At 34.3% G+C, this 27,921-nt stretch overlaps 2 protein-coding genes and 1 long non-coding RNA gene across 8 annotated transcripts; 2 read left to right on the top strand and 1 right to left on the bottom strand.

Annotated features, from left to right (window-relative positions):
• LOC138125651 (pancreatic triacylglycerol lipase-like) lies at nucleotides 1-3,403 on the top strand. Of its 4 annotated transcripts, none has more exons than XM_069041085.1 (5): nucleotides 1-19; nucleotides 2,230-2,300; nucleotides 2,358-2,708; nucleotides 2,764-3,138; nucleotides 3,189-3,403. In XM_069041085.1, exons 2-5 carry the CDS (start codon nucleotides 2,261-2,263, stop codon nucleotides 3,380-3,382), a joined length of 960 nt encoding a protein of 319 aa, XP_068897186.1. In that variant the 5' UTR covers nucleotides 1-19; nucleotides 2,230-2,260; the 3' UTR covers nucleotides 3,383-3,403. The 4 variants fall into 4 exon arrangements, with proteins under 4 accessions (XP_068897186.1, XP_068897183.1, XP_068897182.1 ...); XM_069041082.1 differs by lacking the exon at nucleotides 1-19 and adding an exon at nucleotides 1,703-1,837; XM_069041081.1 differs by lacking the exon at nucleotides 1-19 and adding an exon at nucleotides 1,739-1,877.
• On the bottom strand, nucleotides 3,400-27,921 carry LOC138125649 (phospholipase A1 VesT1.02-like). 2 transcript variants are annotated; one of them, XM_069041079.1, is made up of 6 exons: nucleotides 27,574-27,917; nucleotides 27,385-27,511; nucleotides 27,137-27,336; nucleotides 4,009-4,401; nucleotides 3,684-3,959; nucleotides 3,400-3,637 (listed from the first exon to the last, which is right to left on the bottom strand). In XM_069041079.1, the coding sequence occupies exons 1-6, from the start codon at nucleotides 27,611-27,613 to the stop codon at nucleotides 3,405-3,407; spliced, it is 1,269 nt and encodes a 422-aa protein (XP_068897180.1). In that variant the 5' UTR covers nucleotides 27,614-27,917; the 3' UTR covers nucleotides 3,400-3,404. The 2 variants fall into 2 exon arrangements, with proteins under 2 accessions (XP_068897180.1, XP_068897181.1); XM_069041080.1 differs by lacking the exons at nucleotides 3,400-3,637; nucleotides 3,684-3,959; nucleotides 4,009-4,401 and adding exons at nucleotides 22,053-22,539; nucleotides 22,589-23,020 and having other exon boundaries at nucleotides 27,574-27,921.
• LOC138125652 (uncharacterized) lies at nucleotides 4,400-12,212 on the top strand. 2 transcript variants are annotated; one of them, XR_011157504.1, is made up of 4 exons: nucleotides 4,400-6,634; nucleotides 11,659-11,902; nucleotides 11,964-12,057; nucleotides 12,102-12,212. It is a non-coding gene; the product is annotated as an uncharacterized lncRNA (long non-coding RNA). The 2 variants fall into 2 exon arrangements; XR_011157503.1 differs by having other exon boundaries at nucleotides 4,400-6,864.

Raw genomic sequence — 27,921 nt, 5'->3', positions numbered from 1 at the left:
CATTCACCACAACCTTGAGGTAAGTCCTCTTTTATTGTTGCAATGAAGTGAAATTATTTCTGCAGTTTTATTTGTGATACCACATCTCGATCAACCTCTAAAGGGATTTCAAATCGAGCACTGACCACCAACTAATAAGATTCGTTAATTTCTGTGTAACTTTATTTATTTGTATTTGTATTGAAAAAAATCATAATAAATGTTCAAAGTGTCCTCCGCTTGCCGTAATACAAGCATTAGCATACTTTCGGATAGCAGCATTGCATTGGCCTTTCCGCTGTAATCTTTGCAGGCGACGGATAAAAGATAGATCAAATTAAAAGGTAAACTTTGACTGTAGTAAATTTCGAATCGTTACCAAACAGTAATTTTTAAGTCAAAACATGTAAGAAAAACAACAGGGAACAATTTTATTTTCAGAAAACGGTTTAATTTATCCAAAAATGGTATAAAAGTTTTTGACCACATTTTTCTTGATAAACACCCCCAGAAATTCTTGGGAGACCATTCCCTAACACCCTGTATATTTATTCCACTTTAGATTGCAATGACCATTATTTATTACAAAAGAGTTTATAATTATTTTTGTATGAATTATTATCTGTTAATGAACTCCAACAGGGTTATTTCCTGAAAGATGGTGTAACTTTCCTTATTATAATTATCAATCTTTCGGAGTGCTGCAAGAGTCTTTTGATAATCGTCTCATAAGTCTCAATACAGCGATTCGTTTTTCTCTACGGTTACGGTTCTGCGATTTAACACCTTGCGTTACACAATCGTTAAAAATGTTTTCAATAGGCTGAAACGTAGAACATGTTTTGAAATAAGGGACATACTCAACACTTAATAATTTGTTATTTAATAATGTAATTTTCGGTAATTGTTCACTTTAACTACTTCTGGAATTTTCGCGTTTTTTCTGGCTAGACAGCCTCAGGGCGTCCTCCTAGATCGTTTCCCACCATTCAAACCTTGTGCAAATGAATTTTCCTTACCCTTTAGTTATACTAAAGTCGCGACCTTGACGCGACCTTGAAACACAACAAGAGAGGGGAAAAAGGCATTTGCACAAGGTTTGAATGGTGAGAAACGATCTAGGAGAACGCCTTGAGGTTGTCTAGCCAGAAAAAACGCGAAAATTCCAGAAGTAGTTAAAGTGAACAATTACCTAATTTTCTTTGTCAAAAATTCAAATATCTATGAAAATATCAAAGCAACAAAAAAACAATCTGCTGTTGTAAAAGGGAAAGAAAACCACTCACTGGCTGCTTACCCACAATTTTTTGAACGCTTGATAATTTATTTGAACGATTCAAGGTGCAATGTTCAATTAATAAACACGCAACTGTCCATAAATCATGTTTTAAATACACCTACATTTTATACAAAATAAGCTATTATTCTTTATGGATGAAATGGAAAATACAAAGTGTTATCAAAATGTATTAACAATTAAACAAATTAACAAAATTCAGAACATTCATTTTTAATGATCAAATTTGCTAGGGCGAAATTATCCTATGCACACACTTTTCACACTACTGGCAAAAATTAGGTAGGTACGACTGATAAACAGGCCCTTAACTTGGCACAATTCATTAACTCTGAAAATGAAAGTAGTCAATATTTGATGTACTAGCTTATGATGAGACGTTTAAAAAATAATAATTACGCTGGTTGCATGGCTCCAACAAAATGAAGGTGTCAGTGTAGGCATGAACTGAATTGAAATCAATGAAAAATCATTGAAATTGTATTAAATAACAAACGACAACTCAGTTCGATTTAAATTTTTACTTAACAATGTTTACTCAGCAAAAAATGAACAAATGAGGTTAAGTTGCGTTTATTATTTTTTAATGTAATTAATCAGAGTAAGTCAGACATTATTATTGTTATGAGATTAACATATTACGTATTATATTTGCCGCTCGTGATGGTGTACATAGGTCACGTCTTACGTAGCTAGTATTAAACTGAATTACAAATAGTGCCAGAACTGGGAATAACCGAAAATTAAAAATAACTTACTATGTTTTACTGTTATCAGTTTCCATTTCAGTATTCTCTTAAAACTGTTAAAAGATTAACAGCGAATCATTAAACACTCCAGTGCTTACCATAACTACCAAACAGGAAAACAATTTTGGTTGAATTAACATTGAAATTGAATTATAAGAATATTTTATTCAATTAGAGAATTATCTAATATCAAATAAATTGTAGGTAGTCTCCTTCAAGTTAATGTCAAGTTAAGATGCACCTCCTGTTGTTGGTACTATTTCTAGTGTCTCCAGGTACCACAATAAATTGTAAACATTATTATAGAGTTTTTAATAGATTCAGAATTTCAGCGTTCACGGAAGACGTGAAAGACTATGACTTTTCAGAATTACTTAGCCTCTTCAAGACCATGGCTGACTACAGACCGGAAGATGTGCAGCTGCAAGACGTAACGTTTTATTTATACACCCGAAGTGTATCAAATCTACCACTTGCTCTCGAAGACGAAGGGGGTATCGACATCACTAAAAGAAGCACGAAATTTGTAATTCACGGCTACATTGACAACCACAACAGATCATGGTACCACAATTTGACCGAAGAGTACCTAAAGAAAGGAGATTTCAACCTGATCCATGTTGACTGGAGACGAGTCTCTCACTCCTTTTATCTCTCTTCTGCACAAAATACAAAAATAGTTGGTAAATATTTGAATACAGATGAACAAAAAAGAAAGAGAAGAACGGGAAATTGCAGGTAAAATAGTTGGAACATTTATCGTCAACCACAAAATACCACCCAAGAAGGTACATCTGATAGGTCATTCTCTAGGGGCTCACGTGTCAGCCTTCGCCGCTCAAACAGTTAAAAAAATGACTGGCGTTAAAGTTGGCAGAATCACAGGATTAGATCCTGCAGGACCAGGTTTTCGAAATATTCTGCTGACTAACGAGGACAAGCTTGATGCAAATGATGCCGACATTGTTGATGTGATACATACAGACGGTGGTGTCTTAGGTCTCTATAAACCACTGGGAACGTTTGACATTTATATAAATGGAGGTACAAGAATCCAGCCAGATTGTAACGTCGATCTTCGCAACATCACCATTGCAGAACTGTTTGAAGACAGTGAGTACTACAAGGCTAGTATCAATAATGTCAAAAATCGTTGCTTGCAGCGTACTGCAGTCATACAAGAAGCTACATCCACTTCATAAATTTGATAAATACAGAAAAATTTGCTTGCAACAAGTGCGATTCTTTGCTGAAATACATGGCGCGGTTGTGTCATCGTAATGAACAGTATGTATTTGGTGCCGAGGATATTGACAAGACAATGACTGGGGTATGCTTTGTTAGAACGGTAGTCTAATAAATAAATAAACCACAAGTGGCTAAGTTTTTTTATTAGTTTTCCTAGGAATCAAATAGGGCGACGATGAGTTAGTCTTCAGATAGTACATTCCCTTGGCGGTGGTGGGGACCGCGTCTCCAAAAATAACTTCATCTGTTTTGCTAGAAAAAACAAATTCTTCCTGTTCGTTCATTCTCGCCAACCTTGCCGTAATATTTCTCTTATTAATACTCTCAATAAAATACATATTCGATCTGGCGTGGCTGCAGTTTTCTAAAAGCAAGCGTGCTAGATTCGTTCTAGTCTGATGAAGACGTACCATCGACTTTGCGAGGAGGACACCCAGGCTGGTTTTTACCACCATTGCAATAAAAATCCACGTGTCCGATTGGTTTCATCATTCCAAAATAGTTGATATCTGTGTGAATAATGTCGATAAAAGAGGCATCGTATTTGCTCAGTCTTGATTCGGGTCCCATTTGTTCGAAACCGGGTCCTGCAGGGTCTGTTGCTGTGATCCGTGCGATTTTCTTTCCTGTTTTCCAGTAAATATTTTTTCCAACAAAACCCGCTAAATGCGACCCGAGTGAATGTCCTGGAACATGAAAACAGTCAAAAAATTCGATTCTCCACTGTTACTTTACCTATTATGTGAACATTTTCCAACGGAACTCTTAGGTTAAGGATGAAATCTGCAATGTACTCTCCTACGGGTTTGATGTTAGCGGCAGACACTGGAAAACTCTTGTTGCCAGCTATAGACCAGTCTACATAAATAACGTTGTGTGGTCCTCTTCGAAAGTACTCCCTTTTCGTTTCCTTGTACCACGGAGAAGTTACGTTGGAGGAGTAGCCGTGCATTAACATTTTCAGTGGGAGGCTTCTGTCTTGCTCTGGTAAAGTATATTCGTCATTGATGGTTATGGCGGTTGTTTGGCCACAACTTTTGAATAGGTAGTAGAAGACATCGGTTTTAACTGCGTCAGCTTGGCAAAACTCTACCGGCGGTATCTTCGACAAAAAATCGCGGCTGTAAACTGCAAGAAAATTGAGACACTGACAAGTTGAGGATGTGTCTAACACATCAACTAATTACAGCAACTCACTTTGAATTGTAAAAGGGATGAAGAGACAGAGTAAAACTAGGATGAACATCATGTGGTTGTGAAAAATAAAACTAAATTGATTTAGAAACGAATCTGACAGAAAGTGTGACACATGAAATTTGTTTTATTATATCATTACGATTGTAATAATTACACAAACATCTCTTTATTCATTCAATGGTGGATGTTTTGCAAATAAGGTTAGTACGATAAATTAACAATCATACTTAAAGTTGATAACCCCTAATTTTTTGTGACATTTTTGTCATGATTTTAGGCACTCTAGTGACTAATTTTTGAATTATAACAAATTTTTCTGTTCCCTGTTAACTGACATAATTATATTAAATACCTACCAATAAACAGACACCTGAGAGACAAATTCGTAAATTAAATCATACAACCGATAATGTAGTGCAAACAGTTCAATTATTCTGATCTTGTACTTAACAACCTTTTCCTGATAACATTTATACGTTGCTCATTTATATCATTTTCAATGTCTTAAGCAGTTTTTTTTACAGTCTTGCTTAAATGTACCGTGTGTCCGTGTGAGCAACAAGTACTGATTGAGTTGGCAATAAATTCTGGTGATTTTTGGTGACTTTTATGTCATGTTCCAACGAGAAAACCATTTTATTAATTAATAAAAGATTACAAAAACCCAGACGTTTAAATTTGAAATGTATACCACCTGTCAATAATGTCAATAAAACAAACCGGAATAGGTACAATTCAGTCTTGAAAATTTTATGTAAAATTTTTTTTTGCCAACTGAAACAGTTATTGTTGCTCACCCTGTACTTAATTTTAAATGAAATGTATGTTATTTACATAAAAAATGTATGACCTCAAAATAAGTAAAATATACAGTCTGATTTTGAAAGTTGTGCAAATATTTTAACCTGAGGTGATAAAATAATGCAAAATAACCCAACTTGCCTTATACAAATGTTAATGGTTTACATACAAGAAAATCAAAGGAATCACTTTGTTTGGGAAACACTGAAAATTTCAAATTTGGAGGGCAGTTTTGACGTACGACCAACCTAAAATGTCAAGTTTTTCTGTCATTGGAGGTTATGTTTGGTTTTTATCGTTAAAGTTTCTTGAGTTTCAACATGAATTTTTGATAAAATTTGTAAAGTGATGATAAAAATGGTGCCTGCAACTTATTCAGAAACATAAAATAAAACATCAAAGAAGTTGCTCAAAATGCTTGCCATCGTTTACAATGCAAGCTTCAGCACGACGTGTCCAAGAAAGCAGAATTCAATTTTTTTGACGAATTTCCTGAACGGCGTTTTGAACTCGCAGACAAACTACAAACTGAGAAACTCCTAGGTGATTTGCAAGACGCCGAGCACGTGTTTGTGGGTGGTGATCAAAACCGTATCGGTTTCCTCCAGGTTGGTAAAAACCATTTGTGAATTAAATTGAGGTTAAGATTGAGGTTCTTGTCAAAGTGACTTAACTTTGAATTAAATAACAACAAAAAAAAGTCCGCTATGATTTCTTTTAGACCCATTTTTTTCATAAAATTCAATGGCTCCCAAACTTTTTTGAAAAACTTTTAGCACCTTTTTCTCGAAAAATATCAACATTTGTATAAGGCATTATTGGCTCAATCGTTACATATTGTGGAGTTCTACCACTGGTTAAAATATGTGCACAACTTTCAATGTCACCCTGTAATTTGTCACACAAAAACTGATACAGCTTTAAGGTAAGTACATTAAAAAAAATATATGTTTTCTACAGCGCGCAAGTTAAAAAATTCCAACGTCAAAACAACACTGTTATCTGTCATATGATATGAGTCGCAATTTCTTCATCATCACGTTATCACAGTTTATATAACGGAAAACAAATAACGCCGCGTGATAATCTATAATAAAAGTGAACAATAATAATAATAAAGCAATGACAAATTCATCCAAAGTTGTCAATTAGTAAAAAATTCTGATTGGTTAGTCCTGGCAAATAATAAAAGTATAAAAATTACCTGACATTTTGTCACTCACTGTACAATAAAATGTGACGTTTAGTTTAACGCATTTTATGTTTTTTTATGTCTTATCACACTATATAAAATTAAATTTGCTAATACATTTTATCTTTTTACTGCAGTAATCAGCTCCACGTGGCAATTGTATAGGCTTATGTAAGTCATAGTCGTAGATTTTGGCGATCAAAACACATGCTGATAGCAATTACACGTTTTATATTTTAACTAGAAATGTAAATTCACTTTTTATTTAAAACTGTGGAGTTAACTTCAGATTTATCACGCATCATTATTTTCAAGGATATTTTTGTTTATGTAGTTCTAGAAAATTTACAAAAATACAGACAAAACTCATGTAAACGAGGTTGCAGCAAAATTAATTACAGGTAGGGTTCTGCTTAATTTATTTTAAAGTAATTTATTTTTCTTTATTGATATACCTTGTGATTATAGTGCAATCCGTCAGAGAATTGTTTATTTAATCAAGTAATTTGAAAGAAAGAATGGGATCACGTTTTTGATTATCTTATTGAAACAACCTACTTTTTATAGATGTTAATTTCAATTGTCAACATTTAGGTAGGTTAGAAAGTGGTTTTATAATTTACACAGTGTGAACATAAAGTTTGGAACAAAATTCATAATGGCGTTATGTGATGTTTTTAAGAAAATCACTCGGACAGGTCGATATTATCATGGCCAACTTCATCTAGCTTCCGCTGCGCTCCATACGGCCGTAACATTATGCCAATTTTCATTGTTGAAATTGATTCTACTAACCTCAAAAAATCGTTTGGTAACTAGCCCCAACTAGCGGAGAAAAATGTTAATAACAATGATTGACATTTCTTTTCAAAAGTGTCATGAAGTTTCAAAAAGATATGAAAATCAAACGAAAATATGTAATAGTCTTGTAAAACTGGAAAATATACAGGGTGGAACAAAAGTATCAAATATTGGCTGTAACTTTTTAATTTGACAATTTATGAAAAAATGTTTAATATAAAAGTTGATTGGTGTATTATCCTGCATCATCTGGTCTTTCTAGTTTGTTCCTATCTTCTTTTGTTTCGCTGCTATGGCAACCAAATTTTCAAACAAGCGTATCTTTCTGTATTCATAAATACAGTTTTGCCATTATGGGGAAAAAGAATAAAATTAAAAAAAAAATAAACAAAGGTGATAAAATTAACTTACTAAGTAATAAAATGCAATATGAAGAATGCCATGGAAATTTGACAATTTTTGTTGAACGTCATCCATGATAATAAACAAACCATTTTTATATTTAATTTGAAAAATTATGAAAAAATGTTTAATATAAAAATTGTTTGGTTTATTATCATGCATGACGTTCAACAAAAATTGTCAAATTTCCATGGCATTCTTGATATTACATTTTATTACTTAGTAAGTTAATTTTATCACCTTTGTTTATTTTCTTTTAATTTTATTCTTTTTCCCTATAATGGCAAAACTGTATTTATGAATACAGAAAGATACGCTTGTTTGAAAATCACACAAAAAATGTATGGGTGCTATTTAAAAAACCAAAGTTGGTTGCCATAGCGGCGACACGGCAATTTTGCCGGAGTACATACACTATTACGGATATTACTATCAAGTAATAGTGCAGTGCTTATCAACATAATTACCGGCGTCTCGCCTCCGCATTTTGACTTTGTTGTGTATTATGTTCTGTGTCAATGTTAAGGAACCTCACGATGTGACATGAGTATAATAATATACCTTTTTGAATTTCAACTACCAATGTGTTATCAAAATCCAGAATTTTTAAATTTTTAAAAAGAGATTGCGGTACTATTCCCGTTGCTGAAATTACAAGTGGTAAAATCGAAATTTTTTCTAAACACCAAAGATTTCTCATAGCAACGGAGAGCTCTAAATATTTATTACTTTTTGTGTTATATGTCTGTGTTGTATTATGTGAATTTGGAACAGCTATATCTAAAAGATATGCTTGCTTTTGTTGTTTATTTAAAATTATAATGTCTGGTCTGTTATGCTTAATATGAATGTCAGTTAAAATAATAATAATAATTATTATTATTATTTCTATTAACTTTTTGTTTTTGACTAATTACGATTTTTATTACACTCGAACATAAAATAATAGTCAAATGACTGGTATCCTGCATGACTGACAATGTTATTTTATACTTAAATAAAAAAAAGTTTAAAAAAGCAGATGAAAACTTCAAGCTGACGTTTAGATGACATTTATCGTACTTTGTATTCCGATTGTTTTTCATGGCACTCTTAAAAATTTTATAATAAGCTGAACCACAAAAAAATGTTTTTTTTTTTCAGTTAGCTATGAACCAAATGATAACTTTCAATACATCATTAGATCCAGAAAAAAAAACCTTACCAGACCAAGCCTAAAAAACTACATGTGTCCATTAAAAAAAAAAGTTGACTATCGTTAGCTATTGAAGATAACGCCAAAAAAAACATTTTATGGCTGTTTTGTAGCGCTTGAAAAAATGCATTTTTTGGGGGAAGAACTATAATGCAACAAAATTGAAAGTTAAGGGAAAGAAAATGAAATATATAGATATTTGCAGTTTATATCCAACAGTAAAGTTGACTCAAGTTGCAAAAAACCAATTTGGATTTGCAACAGCAAATTTATGGCATTAGTCGTTTGAAATTACTTTAAAACTGTACTTATATGGAAAATATTCAACCCAAACTATGATTTTCTGGTCCCTTTCTGCCCTTATCTGGTTCAAAAATATGAAAAAAATGCTGTTGCAAATGACAAGTGGTTTTTTGCAACTTGAGTCAACATTACAATGTTACGATGATTATCCAGTTGGACATCCTGCTAAAATATTCAAACCTCCTACGTATAGTTCAAAATGGTATGGACTAATAAAATATGCAATTTTACCACCAAAGGGTTTGTATCACCCCGTTTTACCTGTTAAGAATAAAACCAAATCTGGTGCAGAAAAGTTAGCATTTCCATTATGTCAATTGTGTGCAAAATTAAATAATCAAAAAGATATATGTACTCATACAGAATCTCAAAGAATTATCAGAGAAACCTGGTGTACAAACGAGGTAGAAAAAGCAATTGAAAAAGGATACAAAATAATAACTACTGATGAAGTTTAGCATTTTGAAAAAAAAACGAGTTATTTGTTTAAAGGATATGTAAAAGCATTTATGAAAATAAAGTTAGAGACAAGTGAATAGAGAAATGATTTTGAATCAGAAGAAGAATATAGAAAAGCTGTAAAAGAAAATCTAGGTATTGAATTAGGTATAATAGAAAATAATTCTGGAAAGAGAGCTGTTGCAAAAGTATGCTTAAATTCCTTATGGGATAAATTTGGTCAGAGACAAAATATGGGCGCAACAGAATAAGTTACAGATATTAAGAGATTTTATGAAATTTTATTAGACGACAGACTTGATAATATACATGTTAACATCAGCACCTCTTCGCCTCGTCGCAGAGGACTGACCGACCTTTTCCCCGTCTCAACATCTGAGGACAACTGATGGTCCAGCACGAGCATGGATCAGAGACCGCGATACAAAAACAAAAAAGAGAAAAAAGGATTTGCATAGAGACATTAAACAAAACAAATTATTATTAATGACAGTTTCTATTAAAATACACGAAAATAGAAAGAGTTAATAAAAGCGAATTCCAAAGGAAGTTTAAATAGTTTTTAACATACATATCAATGAATTAAATGAAAATATGTTACAAATTGATTACAAGTATAAAGGTTGCTATGTAGAAAATTATTTCAATACCAATATATTCATAGCTGCTTTTACAACTGCAAATGTAAGGCTAAGATTGTACAAAATGTTAGATATATTAGGAGAAAGTCTAGTATATTATGATACAGATAGCTTTGTATATACAGGTTGTCCCAAAAATGGCGTACTAACGGTGCACTACGGTGTAGAAGAGATTACCGTAAACGTCAGAAAAATGTTAAAAAATCCTATTGGACTTATTTGCTGATTAGGAGGTCTTTGAAAGTGGCACTTAACAGGTCAATTATTTTGAAATATATGTATGAAATTGTCATGACAGCTACGTCAATTTGTATAGTTTTCCCATTTATAATTTGGTTTTATGGCAGTGCAATTGTAATTATTAGGGGCTGAGGTTGTGGTTTTGGCGATAGTGAAGATATTGTAACCTGGTCAGACAACAGACCTTCTTTTACAGTCCTAGGATTTATGGCGGTAGTTGTCTATTGTCGGGGTATTTAACACCCTTACAACAGGACTGGTAGTAAAACCAAATTATAAATGGGAAAACTATACATATTATCACAAAATACAAGATCACTCACTACCAATATCTAGTCCTGCATAATAGAGAATTTAGAAGCTTTGGAAATCGAAAAAATTATTTTAAATCCACTATGGTAACATTGCAAGGTAATAATGTACGAATATATCTTTGTTTACATTGGATACCGTCAATAATAATAATAAAAATAATTAATTTTTTTGTCGCAAACATTTTTTCCATATTTTTTTCATGTACATTTAGACATCCTCGATAAGGTAGTAAGTAGTTTGTACGCCAATTTTGGGACACCCTGTATAGATAATGGGAAAAACACTGTTAAAACAGGATGTCTATTGGGAGATTGGACCGATGAATTAGGTAAGAGCGTATGGATTGTTGACTGGGTATCAACAGGTCCAAAAAGTTATTGTTATAAGACTAATATAGGTAAAGTTGTTTGTAAAATAAAAGAATTTACATTAAACTATGAAACGTCCAAAAAGATTAATTCCGATAGAAACAAAGGAATTTGGTTTTGTTTATGACAAGAGAGTTATGCTACAAAAGTTTGATACAATACCGTTTGGATATTAATCCTTTTATAATAAATTAAGTTCTTATAGTTTTGAAACACCTTAAACACAAAAAATTTTAATGCTGAGGAAGTATTTTATCGTTTCTATTCTATTGTAATAACCCAATGCTCCCGCCAAAGTGCACGCATGCGCTTGTACTTGGCTTGGGCCGCTGGGGCATTGTGGGCTAATCGCTAAAATTTATGTCTATAACAAAAAAATGGAAGATAAGACATATGGGATAAAAACACACCTCGTTGAGGAATTTAAACAGTTTCAAATTAGTAGGCAGAAAACAGCGATGGCTTTTCTAGGCAACTGAACTTTGTTAATAAATGCAATGGCTATAAGAACAAGGGTAGAAGCAGCAAACGGAGTTATATCAATCACTCCGTTCCCGTTATTTGAAATGGGCCTTGTAGGATTTCTGATTCCTCCACAGCGCCTCAATTTGATATTTCCCAACATGGTGTCAATTACATTACATCCAGCTCTATAGATCTACTTATTTTTCGACTCGGTCGATCAGAAAATGGAATTCATTGGCACGCTTAATTTGTAAGTTAAAAAAAAACGATAGGTAATTGTTCACTTTGTATTGGTTGTTTTGTTCTTGCAGAGCTGAAGATAGTCCGAGTTCGGATGAAAGTGCCTCTTCGAGCTCCACCTCAAATGCGTCATTTGCTCCAACCATAGATTCGGGTTTTGAAAATGTACAATAAAATAATAAAAATTTCTAATAAAAAAATTTTTGTAGTATGGAAATTGAGTTTTGATGAAGTGATGTTTTTCCAATCTTCAAGAAGAGCACAAATCTTTTTGTTAACAATTATGGTATGCAATAAAAAGAGATTTTTGCGAATTTTAAGTGTTTTTAAATGGTGAATTTTCTTGGCCGAATTTGTTAGGCCGAAATCGTATTCATATGTGTGCTGAAATAGCCCCCAATAGAAAAACGACAAAAAAGCGAATTTTAACTTTTAACAAAGGTAGGTATTTTGAAAAACGGGTAGATTTGATAAAAAAATAGTGTGTTTTTTATTAAAATTTTGTTCAATGGATTGATTTCAAAAATCCTTAAAATTTGAACTGTTGTGCTGAATAGACCTACCAACATGAGTTTGTATAGCATGCCTCCTACCTTAAAAAACAGGACAGAATCATTGAAATATCCTTTAAAATTAGGTCAAAATCTTTGAAAAATATTAATTTTAATACATATATACCTTAAAAACAGGGCAAAATAATTAAAAAAACAAAGTGTTCTGAAGGGGCCTTACTAGTAGTTTTTTTTATGCGTATATGATAAAAGAACATATTAAGGACCATCTTCAGGATGAAATGGAGTTTATGGTAAATACAGAAGATTCAGATAATGATTCATCTATTTGTAGTGAATCAGACGATGATTACAGTGATGTCTGGGGAAGTAGAAGTTGTATCATAAATGATTAGAGTCCGCCCGTTATAAGAGTAAAAAATATTGTAAAAAGAGTTTAATCAACTAATCATTATAAAAAGGGATATCCAGTATTCACTGTCTGTATTATCATGTTCATTTTCACTGAGTATTTACGGTGAAAATTAATTTGTTGGATGGTTGATCAAACATATGTTCTTTTTGCAAGTATTCCGCAACAATATTGTCAACATGTTCGCAAATTTGAGCCTTTGAATAGCTCTTTAGTTTTGTCTCCTTGAAAAAATTACATCCTGTACATTTATTTTGGAGGAAGAATAAATGCTTGTTTTCCATACAAACTTTTTATCGTTTTCTTATCGGAAAACATATGGTATGCTGTGCGATAACTCAGTAATGTTTAACTAGCTGTTCTTGCAATAAAATCTTTAGATATAAATATTAGTTATTTCAATTAAATTCTCTTATTTCCATCCTACATGATACGCCATTGGATTCACGCGCAGGAAAAGGCATGGCCTCTTGATGACGTACATGTTCTTCTGAAATAATTCTACCTCTAAGTGTTTACAAGTGTAAGTATAATAATTAATTAAGTGTTCTGTGGTGTAAATTTAATCAGTCGTCGTCGTCCGAATTCCGAAATCATAAATCCGAAGCCAACGTTATAATCAAAATGGCAAGAGGTATGCATTCCTAAATTGTAAAAAAGTGAAAAAAAAACTGTTTTTTAAATTTTAAGATAAGATAGAAGTACTTTTAAGCCGTTGGATTGAAACACAACAGTGTCGACTGGACAATATGACAAAATTTAACGCACACGTATTTCAGAAACATCCTGTATACATTTGATATTTAATCAATTTTGATTTAAGGGTCCTACATTCTATGCCCGTTTGATAAATTAATAAAACGCACCTGCTAATTCAGCCGCACGATGAGAAAAGACGATTTTTTTTCCACTGAATCTCGTCTTACAGGTTCCAGGGAAATTGGAAAAAAGGCATAATAATCACTCGAAGATTTCGAAAATCAAGTTTGAAAATTTTTTTGCAATCAACCAGAATTCATGAGATTCATAATCTTCAATAGATAAGGATCTTCTAAACTTTTGCCATAAAGACTTTTTTTGCCTTATTAATGCGAAAATTTTGGGATTCAACCAAGGCTTCGAAGGATTAGTTATATATGTTTTGGAAACTGAACACTCGAGCTGCCATATGAGCAAAATATTGCGAAACTTAAGCCAGTTATCATCCAAAGAGTCAGAAGAAAGCTCGTTTTCCCAATCAACTGATGAAAGTAAATGATTGAGCTTTTAAAAATCAAGGAAACTTTTCGTAACAGATGTTTTCTTAGGGTAAATGTTGATGGCAACTTGAATATTAAACTCTAGCAGAACATGGTCGGATTTCCCCACCGGCGGAAGATAATTGAAGTTAGTCGCAAGATCAGGATTAGAAATGAAAATTAAATCAAGCAGACTAGGGTTTTGTCCACTTCTAAACCTAGTGCATTCCTGAACAAATTGCGTAGCATGAGTGTTCAATAGAAAATCAACCAGAGGAGCATCTGCAGAAGAAAAGCGAGAATCCAAACAAAGACGCCATGTCAGGTTTGGGAAATTGAAATCGCCAGCTACAATAATATTTTTATATTTAAGAAACAGATTGGTGAGGAAGAGAAATATCTCGTGGTCACATTCTATAAGGGAGTTCGGCGGACGATAGACGCACCCGACAACAAATGAAAAGTTATGTAAGGTTATCAACAAAAATATTCCCTCGGAACTGTGACAAGTGCACGGCAGTATATTGACCTTAAACTGATAGAAAACCGAGTCCATAAGGTAAACGCAAACACCTCCACCCCTGGAACCGACTCTATCTCGACGATAGACGGTGTAGCCCGGTAGGTTGACAAGAGAGTCGTCATGATACTCACTAAGCCACGTCTCAGTAACAAATGGGGCGAACCAGAAAGTACACTAGTTAAGAGCTCGTCAAATTTAGCCAGCAAACTATTTAAGTTTGAATAATAACAATTCCAGACATGACAGAGGGTTTCCACAAGAATTCAGAAGCACTAGGGACAATGGTTGCTATCGGATAGCGAGGATGTCTTGCTTTAGCTTGTCTATGGAAGTCCTGTAAGCGGGACACCCAGTATCCCAAGCAGCATGTGCTACATCAAAGTTCAGATTTTTAGATTTGTTTAAACGGACACAGTTGATGCATTTCAAGGTCTTGGACTTGCAGGACTTCACATCATGATCCAAAGAGCACAAGAGCGAACGTTAGAGCAGCTTCGCGAAGAATGGTTGAAATCGTTGCAATTGAAACATCGACTCACCTCTAAAGCATCGTAAACCACACAGTGGTCGTAGCCCACAACAAGTCCACCTCGCTTCATAACGGTTTCGTAAGCAAGACGATCAATTTCCAGAATAGCTTGAAAAACATCCGGTTTTTTCTTGGTGGGAAAAACTCTAATAACGCGACAGTGAGAATCTAGATTAAATACAGAACCATTCATTTTGACAACGTACTCAACAAGGCTAGCGTAGTCTTCATCAGAATAATTTTGAGTGAGACCCACAATTTTAATTCGCAGATTTAATCCCTTTACTTCACTAACAACATAATTTTCTACAAGTTTCTCAGTAGCAATGTTTTTTAAGCGTACATGATCTTCAGAAGACGAACAACCGACCAGTACACCCCCGCCGCGTAAATCTTTAACTTTCCTAATGTGTAACTGCGAGTCCAGCGGATTTACGTCTTTTGGTAATGGGCGAACTCTGAGTGGAACCTTTAGGCTTGATAATGATAGCGGGATCAGTTTTATTCTTTACAATGGCAGAATATGAAGCAACGTCTTTACTTGTGGAATCAGTATCGGAAGGTTTTGATAATGTAGCCGTAGCGAATTTCGAAAAGTCATCTCTGAGACCGCCAAACACATCTTTCAAATTTCCAAGGATCTCATTATATTTTGTGTCCAGAAACTTTAGCAAACCTTCACGATCAATTGAGAAACAGCTGTTGTTACAACTTTCACATTTCCAATTTAGGCCCGCGACAAAATTTAGATATTGGCAGACTTTAATGGAGATGCTGACGCATTTAATGTGGAAACTGCGATTACAGATACCGGAACACCGAACAAGATGTCCAGTGTCATCACTTGATAAAGCCCCTGACAGACACCGCAAGGGGTAAGCATATTGCAAAGTGATTTAAGATCAAGACAGTGCTGAAAGGATCACACTGTTCCCTTATGGGGAGATTGCAAGTTGGCAAAACTTAAGTTCAGTAGGCAACCCGATTGATAATAATAATAAATAATGAGGAAATTCAAAATAATGAAAACCCGAAGTCAATCGCCTCCCAGTAAAGAAACAAAGGAGGCGAGCGCTCCGAGAACACCGCGGCAATTCACCTCACTAATCTCACCGCTATCGTACTACAAGAAAAACAACTCGGTCAGAAAAAGAGTACAAAAGAAATCCACTCGGCCTAAAATCAATAGCTCACCTTAGATGGATCAAACCATAACAGGAGTACCACCGAATTGAAGAGCACAAATCAGGCTGCAGACTGATGCAAAATTCACCAAAAACACCGAAGTTAAACCACCAAAAATGGACCAGGAAGACAGAGAGCAGAAAACAAATCCACATTCACTGACCACCACTTCTCTCTCCTAATTAATAGTAGTACCTGCCTGCCTATTTAATAAACTGTTTAAAAATATTCTCCTCTATACTAAGGACAACGTAACATTTTATCTGCCCGCCCATTTTTCTTAGTTACCAATCAAATAGGTTGTTAAGACGATCTGATTTACACAGTAAAAATTTCTGACATTCGAATTGTCTTAATGACATTTTATTTTTTAGAACCTAAAACAATAATTGTGGACTTGACAGCAAAATTTTAACCTTAACTTTTTTACGTGGCAAATGTGATGAAAAGTTGTACAGATTGAACCTGGCTTTGATTCTGATTGGTCAATTTTAGTGGGCGGAGCAGATAAAAAGTTATAACGGCAATACTATAATCATTGTTGTTTTCATTTTGACGTATTAAGAAGACAGGATATCAGTGTCATGATGCCATTATTTGAGAGAACTTTGATGGAAAAAATATTTGATTTAATAAGTTATCAACGTAGTAATGGAAGGCGTATTTTGGGCTGCCTATGGCCCTGAGATAAATTCGTATTCTTATCTGAATAACCCTGTATTTAGTAAGTTATAAATAGGCGACAATGTTGAATTACTGAAAAAAAAATATATGTAAGTGGAAAAAATGGGAATACAATGTATGGTTTGTAGTAATCTGTCAAAACCATTCTTCCAGTGTCAAAAAGAAAATGATAAAAAAGAGAAATTGTTTCAAGTCATCAATTGCAGCAAAAGACAGCAAAAGAGACTCCAAGATTACTAAAATAAATTCTCCTGTAGCTCACATAACCGAGTCATACAGTTTTCAGTTGCACCAATCCCAGAAGCTCGTCCTCAGATGTTACTAAAAAATCGGACAGGTTGCTAGACAGCAAAAAAATTATTGAAATCGCAACAATCAGCGAACAATTTACTTGGAATTTTGACTTCGAAACCCCGGGAACGCAAAATTGCGATAATCCTACCTTGATGGTGTTCAAATCTGATCGGTCAAGTTTAGGATGTCTTTTCTGGATTTTTTTTTCTTTAAAATTCAGATTATCACATTTACCCAAATACTGCCTTTTTTTCTGGGAAGGCAATTGAGGGACAGCCTTTATATTTCTTTCTCCACATCGATATGTGTACTTTGTCTTATCTACTTCTTCACATTAATGTCTCATGTCTCCTTTTCCTTTTCTTTTTTTATGGAGGTTGAGTGGAGTAGCTATTGCTATATTTTGTTATACATACATATACAGGTGATTCACGTAGCTCGTTCGTTAGAAACTTTCTGATTTACCCAATCGACTATAATGGACTGCTCCAAGTTCAAATAAAATATTTTCAAAATGGCAACACTTCCGGAAATACCGTAAATCGACGCCATCTTTGTTTTTTTAAATAGAAAGGCCCCATTTTGATTTCAAATTTCGATTCTGAGTTAAATTTTAAGTTTAGAATGTCCTTTTGTCAATACTTATCTGTTATCTGTCATCGTTTTCGATCTATGTCATCTTTCTCGCAAAAAAGCGGGGTTACAGGGCTTCATTAAAAAATGTATAACTCCTGAACCATTGGAAATACAAAACTGATTTTTTGCAAATTGAATTCTTAAGGGTTTGGCCGATCTTCTACGCCACTAGTGACATTTTTTTTAATGTTTCATATATGTACACTGGCGGCCATTAATTTGGAAACACCGGCCTAATCTAGTTTACTGAAAATTTCTAATATTTGATAGTGTAAGCGTTATGTCATGAACTCATGTCACTCATGTCATCGTTGAAGGCATTCAACATCGCCTTGATTCAACAGACTGTCGCAGCCGAAATTGATATGTCAATAACATTGTCAAAGTGACAAACAATTTACAATAGAAAAATCTTGATGTTTCCAAATTAATGGCCGCCACTGTACCTACTGCAATTTCTCAAATTTGATAATCAAAAAATGTCGAAAACTTCATTTTTTCAAATGGCAACTACCATTTCTGATACTAGATGTAAATGTAAAATTTAATTTAAAAAACACTTTTATTAACATTGTGTATGCCTATTTCCAGCCGTTTTGGCGTAATTTCTATTTTTTGACACAATTTTTTTTTTATTAAGCAATTGTTTTATCTGAATTTTTATTCAAAAATTGCATTGCGATAAATAGTGTAACCTACTTGAGGGGATGGTTCACTGCGCCGGCATCGGCATCGGTCGGAGAGCAATTTGTGTATTGGGGGGTTCCTTGGCGAAAAGTATAGGGCGCCACGGATTTGGTTACAATAAAAATTGAAAATTTAACTTTGGGTCCAAATCCGAAGACCTCAGAAGACAAATTCCGGTAATTCAACAATACAAGAGGTAAAAATAAACGTATATTGAAGTAAAATTGCAAAAATGAACACAAGAAGGATATTTGGTATGATAATTAATTAAATGAAATTAAATGCGAGTGTTTCTAGTAAGCCGTTACCATTTTGAAATTAAAAATCAATTGTTACTCGGTTATTTTACACGGAGATTGCTTCTATACAGGGCAAGTCATGTAAGGTTTATTTCTGAATTTATTTTGTCCGCAACCAAAAATACTAATTACGCTGACCACTTGATACTGTTTATAATGTGTTTTAATTTAGTAATCAACGTAGGTATGTACCCAATTTGGCTAAAAATGTCAAAATGACAGTTGATGAATTTAATTTTTGATTTCATTATTCAGAACAGGAAAACGTCATTTTGACATTTTTAGTAAAATTACATACCTACCATGATTACTAAATTAAATCACATTATAAACGGTATCAAGGAGTCAGCGTCATCAGTATTTTTGGTTGCGTACAAAATAAATTCAGAAGTAAACCTTATGTGACTTGACCTGTATAAGAGCGCGTCGCCACGTGTCGTACAGGGCGTAAAATTTGTTCAAATTATTGAGTAGTTCGAGCGAACAATCACGCGTCAAGTAGCTAGCCCTTCACAAGATTATTCACAAGCTTATTTAAGAAAAACTCGACGAACTTGCGCATTAACTTGGTGGATTGATTTGGCGCAATTTAACGGAACAAATCGTCCGTTCCTGGTGACAATTTACTACTAGGAATCAAAAAGATCTGACCGTAGTTGCTGCGGTGCTGATCGCTGCCGGAAGATGGACTCCGGGAACTCCGGTGAGGGTCAACTTCGACGGTGAGGACTGCGCCTGCGTGGAGAATTGGAGATAGCTCGATCTCAAGGATCCGGCGATAATTCCTGTAGGATCACGAACTAGCCTCTTGGGAGTCCGGGATACGAAGACGGCATTTGACGGTAGAGAGAAGATAAAGAGCGAAAGTAAAAAAAAGCCTGAGGAAGAGAATAGAAAATTACCTAGATGAAGTAAAAAAGGAGGAAGGTCGAAGATAAAAAGGTTGGAGGTCTCACCTGAGTTTTTACTCTGGTTTTTCTCGAGAAATTCGTGCAGAGAGATGTACTGTCGTAGGCGTTCTCGACTTGCACTTCGGTATATTATTTCTCTCGTGAAGATAGCTGCTTTTCCCTTTTGCGGCACTTAACGATAATTGACGGGAAAGTTCACCTTGTGAACGAGCTTGGTGTACACGCGAAACGGGAAGAGAGCTAAAATCTCGTATCTCTCCCTTTTATAAACTCGGAGTTTTTGTTAACTGCACGTGAAATTGAGTGGGCCAATGGTGTACTGCCGTATGTTGCAGTCGTAGGAAAAGTGGGGTGGTGGATTTTAGTGAGAGAAGACAGTTGACAGACCAAAATAAACAAAGAGGTGAGGTTTAGTTAAGTGAAATTGTGAATGGAAAATTGGGAAATCAGCAAACCTTTGCTCGCTGAGTCAAATGGAGAAGACAACGGGCATTGAAATAGAACTAGTTTCGCCCACCGACTAGTTCGTGTGGGCCCCCAGGGTAAGGTTAAAAGGAATAAGGTGGCTAAACTACCCTGCTAGTAAAGCTTTTCCGTAGGTGACGATGAAAAGTAATTTTGACTTTCGGAAGACTCTTACTTCCCCTAAATCACAAAGGGTGGCGATATTCTTCAGCCCTTCACCACAGGGCGAGGAAGATGAGGGAATTTAAGAGAAAAATGCGGAAATACAAGAGGTTGATGATGTAATTATATCAAGTATCCATCGAATTACCGGAGATGAGTATTTTAAACAATAAATATTGAGGAAGAATCAAAACTGTGTTTCAGAATGTAGCGCAAGGGAACCCTCAACACAAAAATCACGACTTTTTTATTTAAAATGGGGCGCTTTAAGCCGTTACAACATATCTACTATTTATTGCAATGGGATTTTTGAATTAGGAAAAAAAAATTTTATTCATGAAATAGAAATTACGCCAAAACGGCTAGAAACACGCATACACAATCAATGTTAATAAAAGTGGCCTTAAAATTAAATTTTACATTTATATCTAGTGTCAGAAATGGTAGTTGCCAATAATTGCAGTAGGCGTATGAAACACAAAAAAATGTCACTCACTAGTAGCGCAAAAGATCGGCCAAACCTTTAGCAATTCAATAAAAAAAACAACAATTATTTATTTCCAATAGTTCAGGAGTTATAATTTTTTTAATGAAGCCCTGCAACCCCGCTTTTTTGCGAAAAAGATGACATTGGTCAAAAACAATGACAGATAAGTGTTGACAAAAGGACGTTCTAAACTTAAAATTTAACGTAGAATCGAAATTTGAAATCAAGATGGGGCCTTTCCCTTTAAAAAAACAAAAATGGCGTTACCATTTTGAAAATATTTTATTTGAACTTGGAGCAGTCGATTATAGTCGGCTACCAATTTTCATATTAATACGATTTTGGGAAATCAGAAAGTTTCTAACGAACGGGCTACGTGAATCATCCTGTATAGTCTGTCTTTTTTTCTAATTTTTGATAAATAATAAAAGTCTATACAGGGTTATTCACTAGTAATAATGGGCCTTACAAAAATTGAAATGCAACCAGTTATACCTTGTCATGAACTTCGTTGATCATTTATATTTATGTATTTAAAAAAAAATAAAAGCCCTGCCACCACCAAAAAAGATGACATAGGTCAAAAAAGATGACAGATAAGTGTTGACAAAAGAACGCTCTAAACTCAGATTTTAACGTAGAATCCAAATTTGAAATCAAAATGGGGCCTTTCCATTTAAAAGAACAAAGATGGCGTTGTTTTCCGGTATTTCCGGAAGTGTCGCCATTTAAAAAATATTTTATTTGAACTTGTCGATTATAGTCGGCAACCAATTTGATATTAACACGATTTTGGGAAATCAGAAAGTTTCTAAGTGCTTATTCACAATGGACATAAGACATAAGAAATACATAAGAGATACCTAAGAATAATTTGTAAATTTGGGCAATTGAAAAATAATTTATGTGTCCATATAACTCGAATATGATTCTTCATGCCTTTTTGTACATAACAATAATGTTCACTGAGATCACTTCCCGTAAGTTGCGTAAAAATTAATAGTATATCCACTGCATGTATCATGAATTTCTTATGCCTTATGTCAAGCTTATGTCCATTGTGAATAAGCACTAACGAACGGGCTACGTGAATCATCCTGTATAAATAGTTAAATACCAAAATGAAAATTCACTCATTCAAATAATGTAATCTTTACTATCTGTACAATATGTCAAAGTGGCTATTTTACAATAAATCAAACAGTTCTGGAAAATTTCCCAAAAGATTTTCGTAAATCTTCCGTTTACGAATTTTATTATTCAGTTGGCTGTGTTGATACAAACTATCGATCACATCGTCCTCGTCTATAAAGCTCATAATTTCCTTCTTATATTTTGCCAAAATATCGGCCCTGTGGCGTTCACTCTTGACAAAAATCTCAATTGCAGGTCCTGTAAATTTCCCGACTGCGAAAGGTGAAACTGAATCTGTTATAACCAAATGAACACCACTCGACGTCTTGTTTACATGTTCCCCCATTATAATTTGCGGTTCTTTTGGCGGACACCTTCCCAACAAGTATTCAGTGTAAGAGGGACAAGGCCACCCCCAAAAGCCTTTCTGCGTTGTGACAGATTCGGCAAAGTAAATAGGGGCTCGATGATGATTACAAGCAAAGAATCCTGAAAGAAAAGAATCAATTCTGGCACAAGGTCAATCAAGTGGTTTTACTGTTTTCAGCCCAACATCCTGGTTGAATTACACCTCCGTTCAAGTAAAAATCTACATGGCCACTCTGTTCGACGGTACCTTGGACAAACGCATTCGTATGGAGGACATCCACGAATTCGGCATCAGTTTTGTCTAGTTTATTTTCAGGACCTGCTGTAAGGAAGCCGGGACCGGCAGGATCGAGACCTGTTATCCTTGATACTTTGTAGGGGCGGAGGGCGTTAGCTACGAAATTTGTTAATTGACCACCTAAACTGAAGCCTATCAGGTGGATGTTTTTTGCGCCCAGTTCTCGAATGCGTTCGACTAGCTGTGACGTGCATTGTCCCACATGCTTCGTGTTCCAGACTGCTGCTGGGTAACAAGGACCGATGGCCAAAGAGGCCCAGTCGACGAAGAATATGTTCATATCTTCTCCTTGTACGAAGTATTCTGCCAATCAACATAAAAGTATCGAGTTAATGCTTAATGATGGACAATATTTATTTACATATTTCTAAATATTAAAGATGCTAACTCGAACCTTCCAAAGAGAAGAATACCAATTGAATTTTAAATTTTGTTAAATAAAGGTGGTGATTAAATTAATCAACATGTGACTCGAAATCGACAATGTACATTTGCGCTCGCAACACACACAAGATTTTTTCTACAATCGCAACTACTACATATTATTTTATTTGAACCAAATCAATGTATTACCTTCTTAAAATCAGAAACTAATTATTCACAATATTGACATTAAAAGTACCTACAATAATTAGGGTTTTTGAAAAGTAATCCATGCGCTGGAAGGGTGCATTCTGGTTCTTTTGCTGCACTTACAATTTCGGGGGGTGTACACGAAAACGCTTCCTCAACAGTTTCCCTTCCTTCTACAGGCTTTTGAGCAATGTTTTTGTAAAAACACAAAGAACACCGACACAAACTGACACAACAATTGTTTCTGTTTATTCGTTGTCACTAGATACAATAATCACTGGAAATCTGATTTTAACAAAAAAATCGAAGAGCGAGCGTTTTGTACATTTTTTCGCGCGTGAGCGACAAAGTGACAGTTTTCGGAAAACGTCAACTTTGCGTTGTCAAATGCAAGCGCAAAGACTTACTTTCTACATCGATTGTAGAAAAATACATGTTAATCGTCGTATTTTAACTTTTTCGTAAATATCAGTTGTGACAAATAAAATGAATGCAAGCATTGGATCCATAATTTAATTTTAAAACAGTACGACATTTAACACGCTAACTTAGGAAATGTTTTGTGGGTTGCATTTTCAATACCAATCACTTGTAAAAAACCCTGTACCTATATGAATAATAAATCATTTAGTGCTAAAATTCTATTGACAAATGAAATGAGACGTTAAATTGTGTTGAACTGCATTTAAATGTAGGTACGGTCGGTGGACAAATAAAACTGGGACACTTAAAATTTAATCTGTGTAAATCAGACCATTGAATTGTCAATATATTTGTCAGTGTCTATATAATATGTCATACCAAAGTTAACCTATTTGTGATAAAGCCGTAATTAAACGATGCAAATTTGTAAATTTTGACTTATGTGATTGTCATTTTTGTCCCAGTTTTATTTGTTCATCGACTGTACACCAAAATGCATAAGTAAGTGCTTATCTCACGCGTTCAAATGAAATCCTGGGCTGAGTAGGCGTTGGAAAAATTAAACCGCTTAGAACAGTGTAAAATTTGAATTTCCCGCCGTTTGACACGAATAACATTTATTTATGTTTAATCGGGACACGGGACATAATTGAACATGTTTGTTTTCAGCAAAGGGTACCCTTAGATATTTGCCTCGAGAATAGGAATCGTTAAGTTTATCCTATTTTTAATGTAAAACATTATGAAAAAAAAAAGAAGGCTCTAAATTGTAGGTTAGCTGTCAACATGCTCCAATTAATCTACGCTTTAAAAAAGCACAACAATTGACGGTTTCCAACGCCTTCCCAGTCCAGGATTTCATTTGAACGCGCGATATTTTTAATCTACGATACAAACATAATTTAGCGATTATTCAGTACACCTATTTTTGTCACTCTCTGGTGACTATAATAATAAATGATGCTTGAGAACCATCCAATTTGAATTTTCCAGATAGGTGAAAGGTTGAAAATTAGTAAGATCGTGTTAGTGACACTGTCTACATACTTGTTTACTTACAAGGTCAGACAGAAACTGAAATGTTTTATCATGGCCTAAAATTTCGACAGGAATTGTTCAACAAGACGGTCTATGCGTAGCTAATTGAAGGAACAATTATAAAAAGAAAGGAAGAAGTAATAATTAGAAAATTGGATACTTTATGGCAACGTGTCCGTTATACAATCATGTGTGATGTATTCGAGTGAACGTCGAAGAAATAAAAACAAATTGAATGCGGATTTACAATGTCATAAATGTTGGATTAAACGTTTCGAATATTTTTCAAACTGTTTGTTTAAATTAACAATCTAAACTCGGTACAGGTTGCAAAGACACACTTGTCATTTGCAACAGCACTTTTATGGCATTAGTCATTTGAAATTACTTTAAAACTGTACTTATATGGAAAATATTCAACCCAAACTATGATTTTCTGGTCCCTTTGTGCCTTTATTTGGTTCAGAAATATGAAAAAAATGCTGTTGCAAATGACAAGTGTGTCTTTGCAACCTGTACCGAGTTTAGAGATATTTTGTCGCACATGACCCGATACGCTTGAGTACCCTAAAATGCCTTAAGATAGATATTCATATCGAAAAGTTATTCTATAAATAACATACAATATAAACTGTTGGTCTTTTATCTTTGCATTACTTTAGAAACAATAACACTACGCAATTAATTTCTTCAACATTTAAGTACCTATACTCGGCTATAATATAACTAGTGGTATGATTATTAATATTATTATCGATGATATTATGAGTGAAATTGAGCTGGAGATTTCTGTCTGCTTCAATTTCACGAATTTAATATCATCGATGATTAATCATACCACGTGTTATATTCGATGAAACAATACAGGGTGTTATTAAAAGTTGTACAGATATTTTAACCACGAGCTACTGGCTTCATGTAGAACTCGGAAAAAATATCTAAAAAATTCTATGTTAAAAAATAAAATGACATTTATTTTTTGAGCTACAATTTTTTTTAATTGCTTTTAGTCTTCTACGTTGTCAAACAACCTCGTAGGTAAAATTTCGTCAAATTTAAAAAATACACCCTGTATATCCTATTTTATGAAACGTACTATGGGGGACAAAATACTTTGGTTGTCATTCTTCTGTCACTTCAAAACAAATTAATGTAAACCAAGCATTAACGTCAAGTCAATAGTGATGACAATCTCAAATTATTGACTTTTCTCTTGTCAAAAATATGGCACCTTCCACCATTTAAAAATTTAGAATCATCTCCCTTGTTTCTGGGGGATTGTCCATGGGCCAAATTGCCATGTGGAAACCTTTTCAATTTTTACTCCTAGGAATCTCTCCTTCAGTTATCCATTTTTCGGTATTTAACATTTTACAATGATGAGTTTGACAGTGACAGTGGTTGACAGTAGTAAAAAATAAGGTTAACCGTCCTAATGCTTGCTTTACAACTTTATGTGATGTCAGTCAACTGACTTTGACGACCAAAGTAATTTGTCCCCAATAGTACACCAATGCGGTTTCCTTGTTTTATAGCATCTTTCCTATAGGTTACTTCGCATTGGCGTACATTTTATAAAACATGATATACAGGGTGTATTTTTAAAATGTGCCGAAATTTTACCTACGAGATTGTTTGACAACGTAGAAGACTAAAAGCAATTAAAAAAAAATTGTAACTCAAAAAATAAATGCCATTTTATTTTTTGACATAGAATTTTTTAGATATTTTTTCCGAGTTCTACATGAAGCCAGTAGCTCGTGGTTAAAATATCTGTACAACTTTCAATAACACCCTGTATAATGAATGAAATACAAAATTATTCATTTATTTGTCAAACTGACAAATTTATTTCAATCAAAGTAAATAAGATAATTTTTTGTCTGTTTTTTATTATCGCTGTGATAGCCATGCAACTAAGGACTAAGGACGCGTTTTCATTGGATCATTCATGATCACGTGATACATGAATTATATTGTCATGGTAATAATAGTATATTATTCAACTAGTTCGTGTGTAAATTGGGACTCGAGTTTTAAATGCCCACGAGTACCATAAAGAGCCCAATTTACACACGAACGAGTTGAATACGACGTTTTTTTGTTCGACGAGCCCCTTGAAGGCTCCAAATCCTTTAAAATCTTGAAAATTAGCTTGAGATTTCTTTTTGACAAATTGTGACATTTATCAAAATCCGTTCACACAGGAGAAAATTCTCAAATTCTGACAGTGTCGAACAAAACAAAATTATTACAGCTCTTAACAAACCAAACAACAAATTTGAAAACACTCTCTATCAGTAGTGGTTTTCTAATAAAAATCTTTCTTGTGAAAAGTGTTGTTTGATTTAGGACAACAAGCGTCTGTACTAGTATGCAACTTACGTTTCTTTATTTCGACCAGAACATTTAAATACATGTCCGAATTGTATCCGTGAATAATAATTTTGGTGGGCAGGGCCGGATTAAACGCTGTCGAACTTAAGTTGGAAACACCAGGATCCGCTCCTATCCTCACCGGTTCTGGTTCTTCCTGGTGCTTTTTCGAATACAAATAGAACGTGACATCTGGATCTGGACATAATCTGACCCAAAACATAACTATCTGTTCTTCGTGCATCATATCTACTCACTTATCAATCACTATTTTGCAGCTACCTATGACAATTGTGCCTCTTGTCGCCGCCGTACCCTGCCTTGTGACATGCTGAGGATGGTCATCTGTAGGAACTATGATTATCGGTTCTTGTAAATTTACACCTAAAAATTACTTAGTCATTGTTTATTTGATTTATCTATTTAATTGCGTTGTTACAACTTACATTGGAAATAGACGAATATGGTAAATATCTGCTTCCACATTTTGTCACCGAATTGTCGGACGCATTCTTCGTCCACTAATTTCACGCTTTGAATTTGAAGAAAGTTTCAGGCGAAAATATAACGTCAGTCCACGGTATCATTCACAACACTGCACTCTTGTGATAATTACGTACGCACGTCTCGTTCAGGTCAATTAATTTCGATTCAAGACACAGAGCGCCTTTAAAACTGTTATCTTCCTTTAGAGATTGATTAGATAGTTCATTTTAACTTGGGAATAAAATAACTTTAAAGAGACTGCGTGTGTGCGTTCGTCGAAGTCGAAATCGTCTTACTTAATGATGACT

Source organism: Tenebrio molitor, chromosome 3 (assembly GCF_963966145.1).
Source record: "Tenebrio molitor chromosome 3, icTenMoli1.1, whole genome shotgun sequence".
NCBI lineage: Eukaryota > Metazoa > Arthropoda > Insecta > Coleoptera > Tenebrionidae > Tenebrio > Tenebrio molitor.
The sequence above is the reverse complement of the archived record's forward strand: the minus strand, read 5'-3'. Positions and strand labels throughout refer to the sequence as shown.

Bases quoted from the DNA above. Each gene is read 5' to 3' on its own strand.
- LOC138125651 (XM_069041085.1), top strand. From the start codon at position 2,261: ATGCACCTCCTGTTGTTGGTACTATTTCTAGTGTCTCCAG. The intron at 2,301-2,357 runs GTACCACAATAA...TCAGAATTTCAG, and splicing joins ACTATTTCTAGTGTCTCCAG to CGTTCACGGAAGACGTGAAA. The intron at 2,709-2,763 runs GTAAATATTTGA...GGGAAATTGCAG, and splicing joins ACAAAATACAAAAATAGTTG to GTAAAATAGTTGGAACATTT.
- LOC138125649 (XM_069041079.1), bottom strand. From the start codon at position 27,613: ATGTGGAAGCAGATATTTACCATATTCGTCTATTTCCAAT. The intron at 27,337-27,384 runs GTGAGTAGATAT...GTTTTGGGTCAG, and splicing joins TGCAAAATAGTGATTGATAA to ATTATGTCCAGATCCAGATG. The intron at 3,960-4,008 runs GTAAAGTAACAG...TTCATGTTCCAG, and splicing joins GGAAAATGTTCACATAATAG to GACATTCACTCGGGTCGCAT.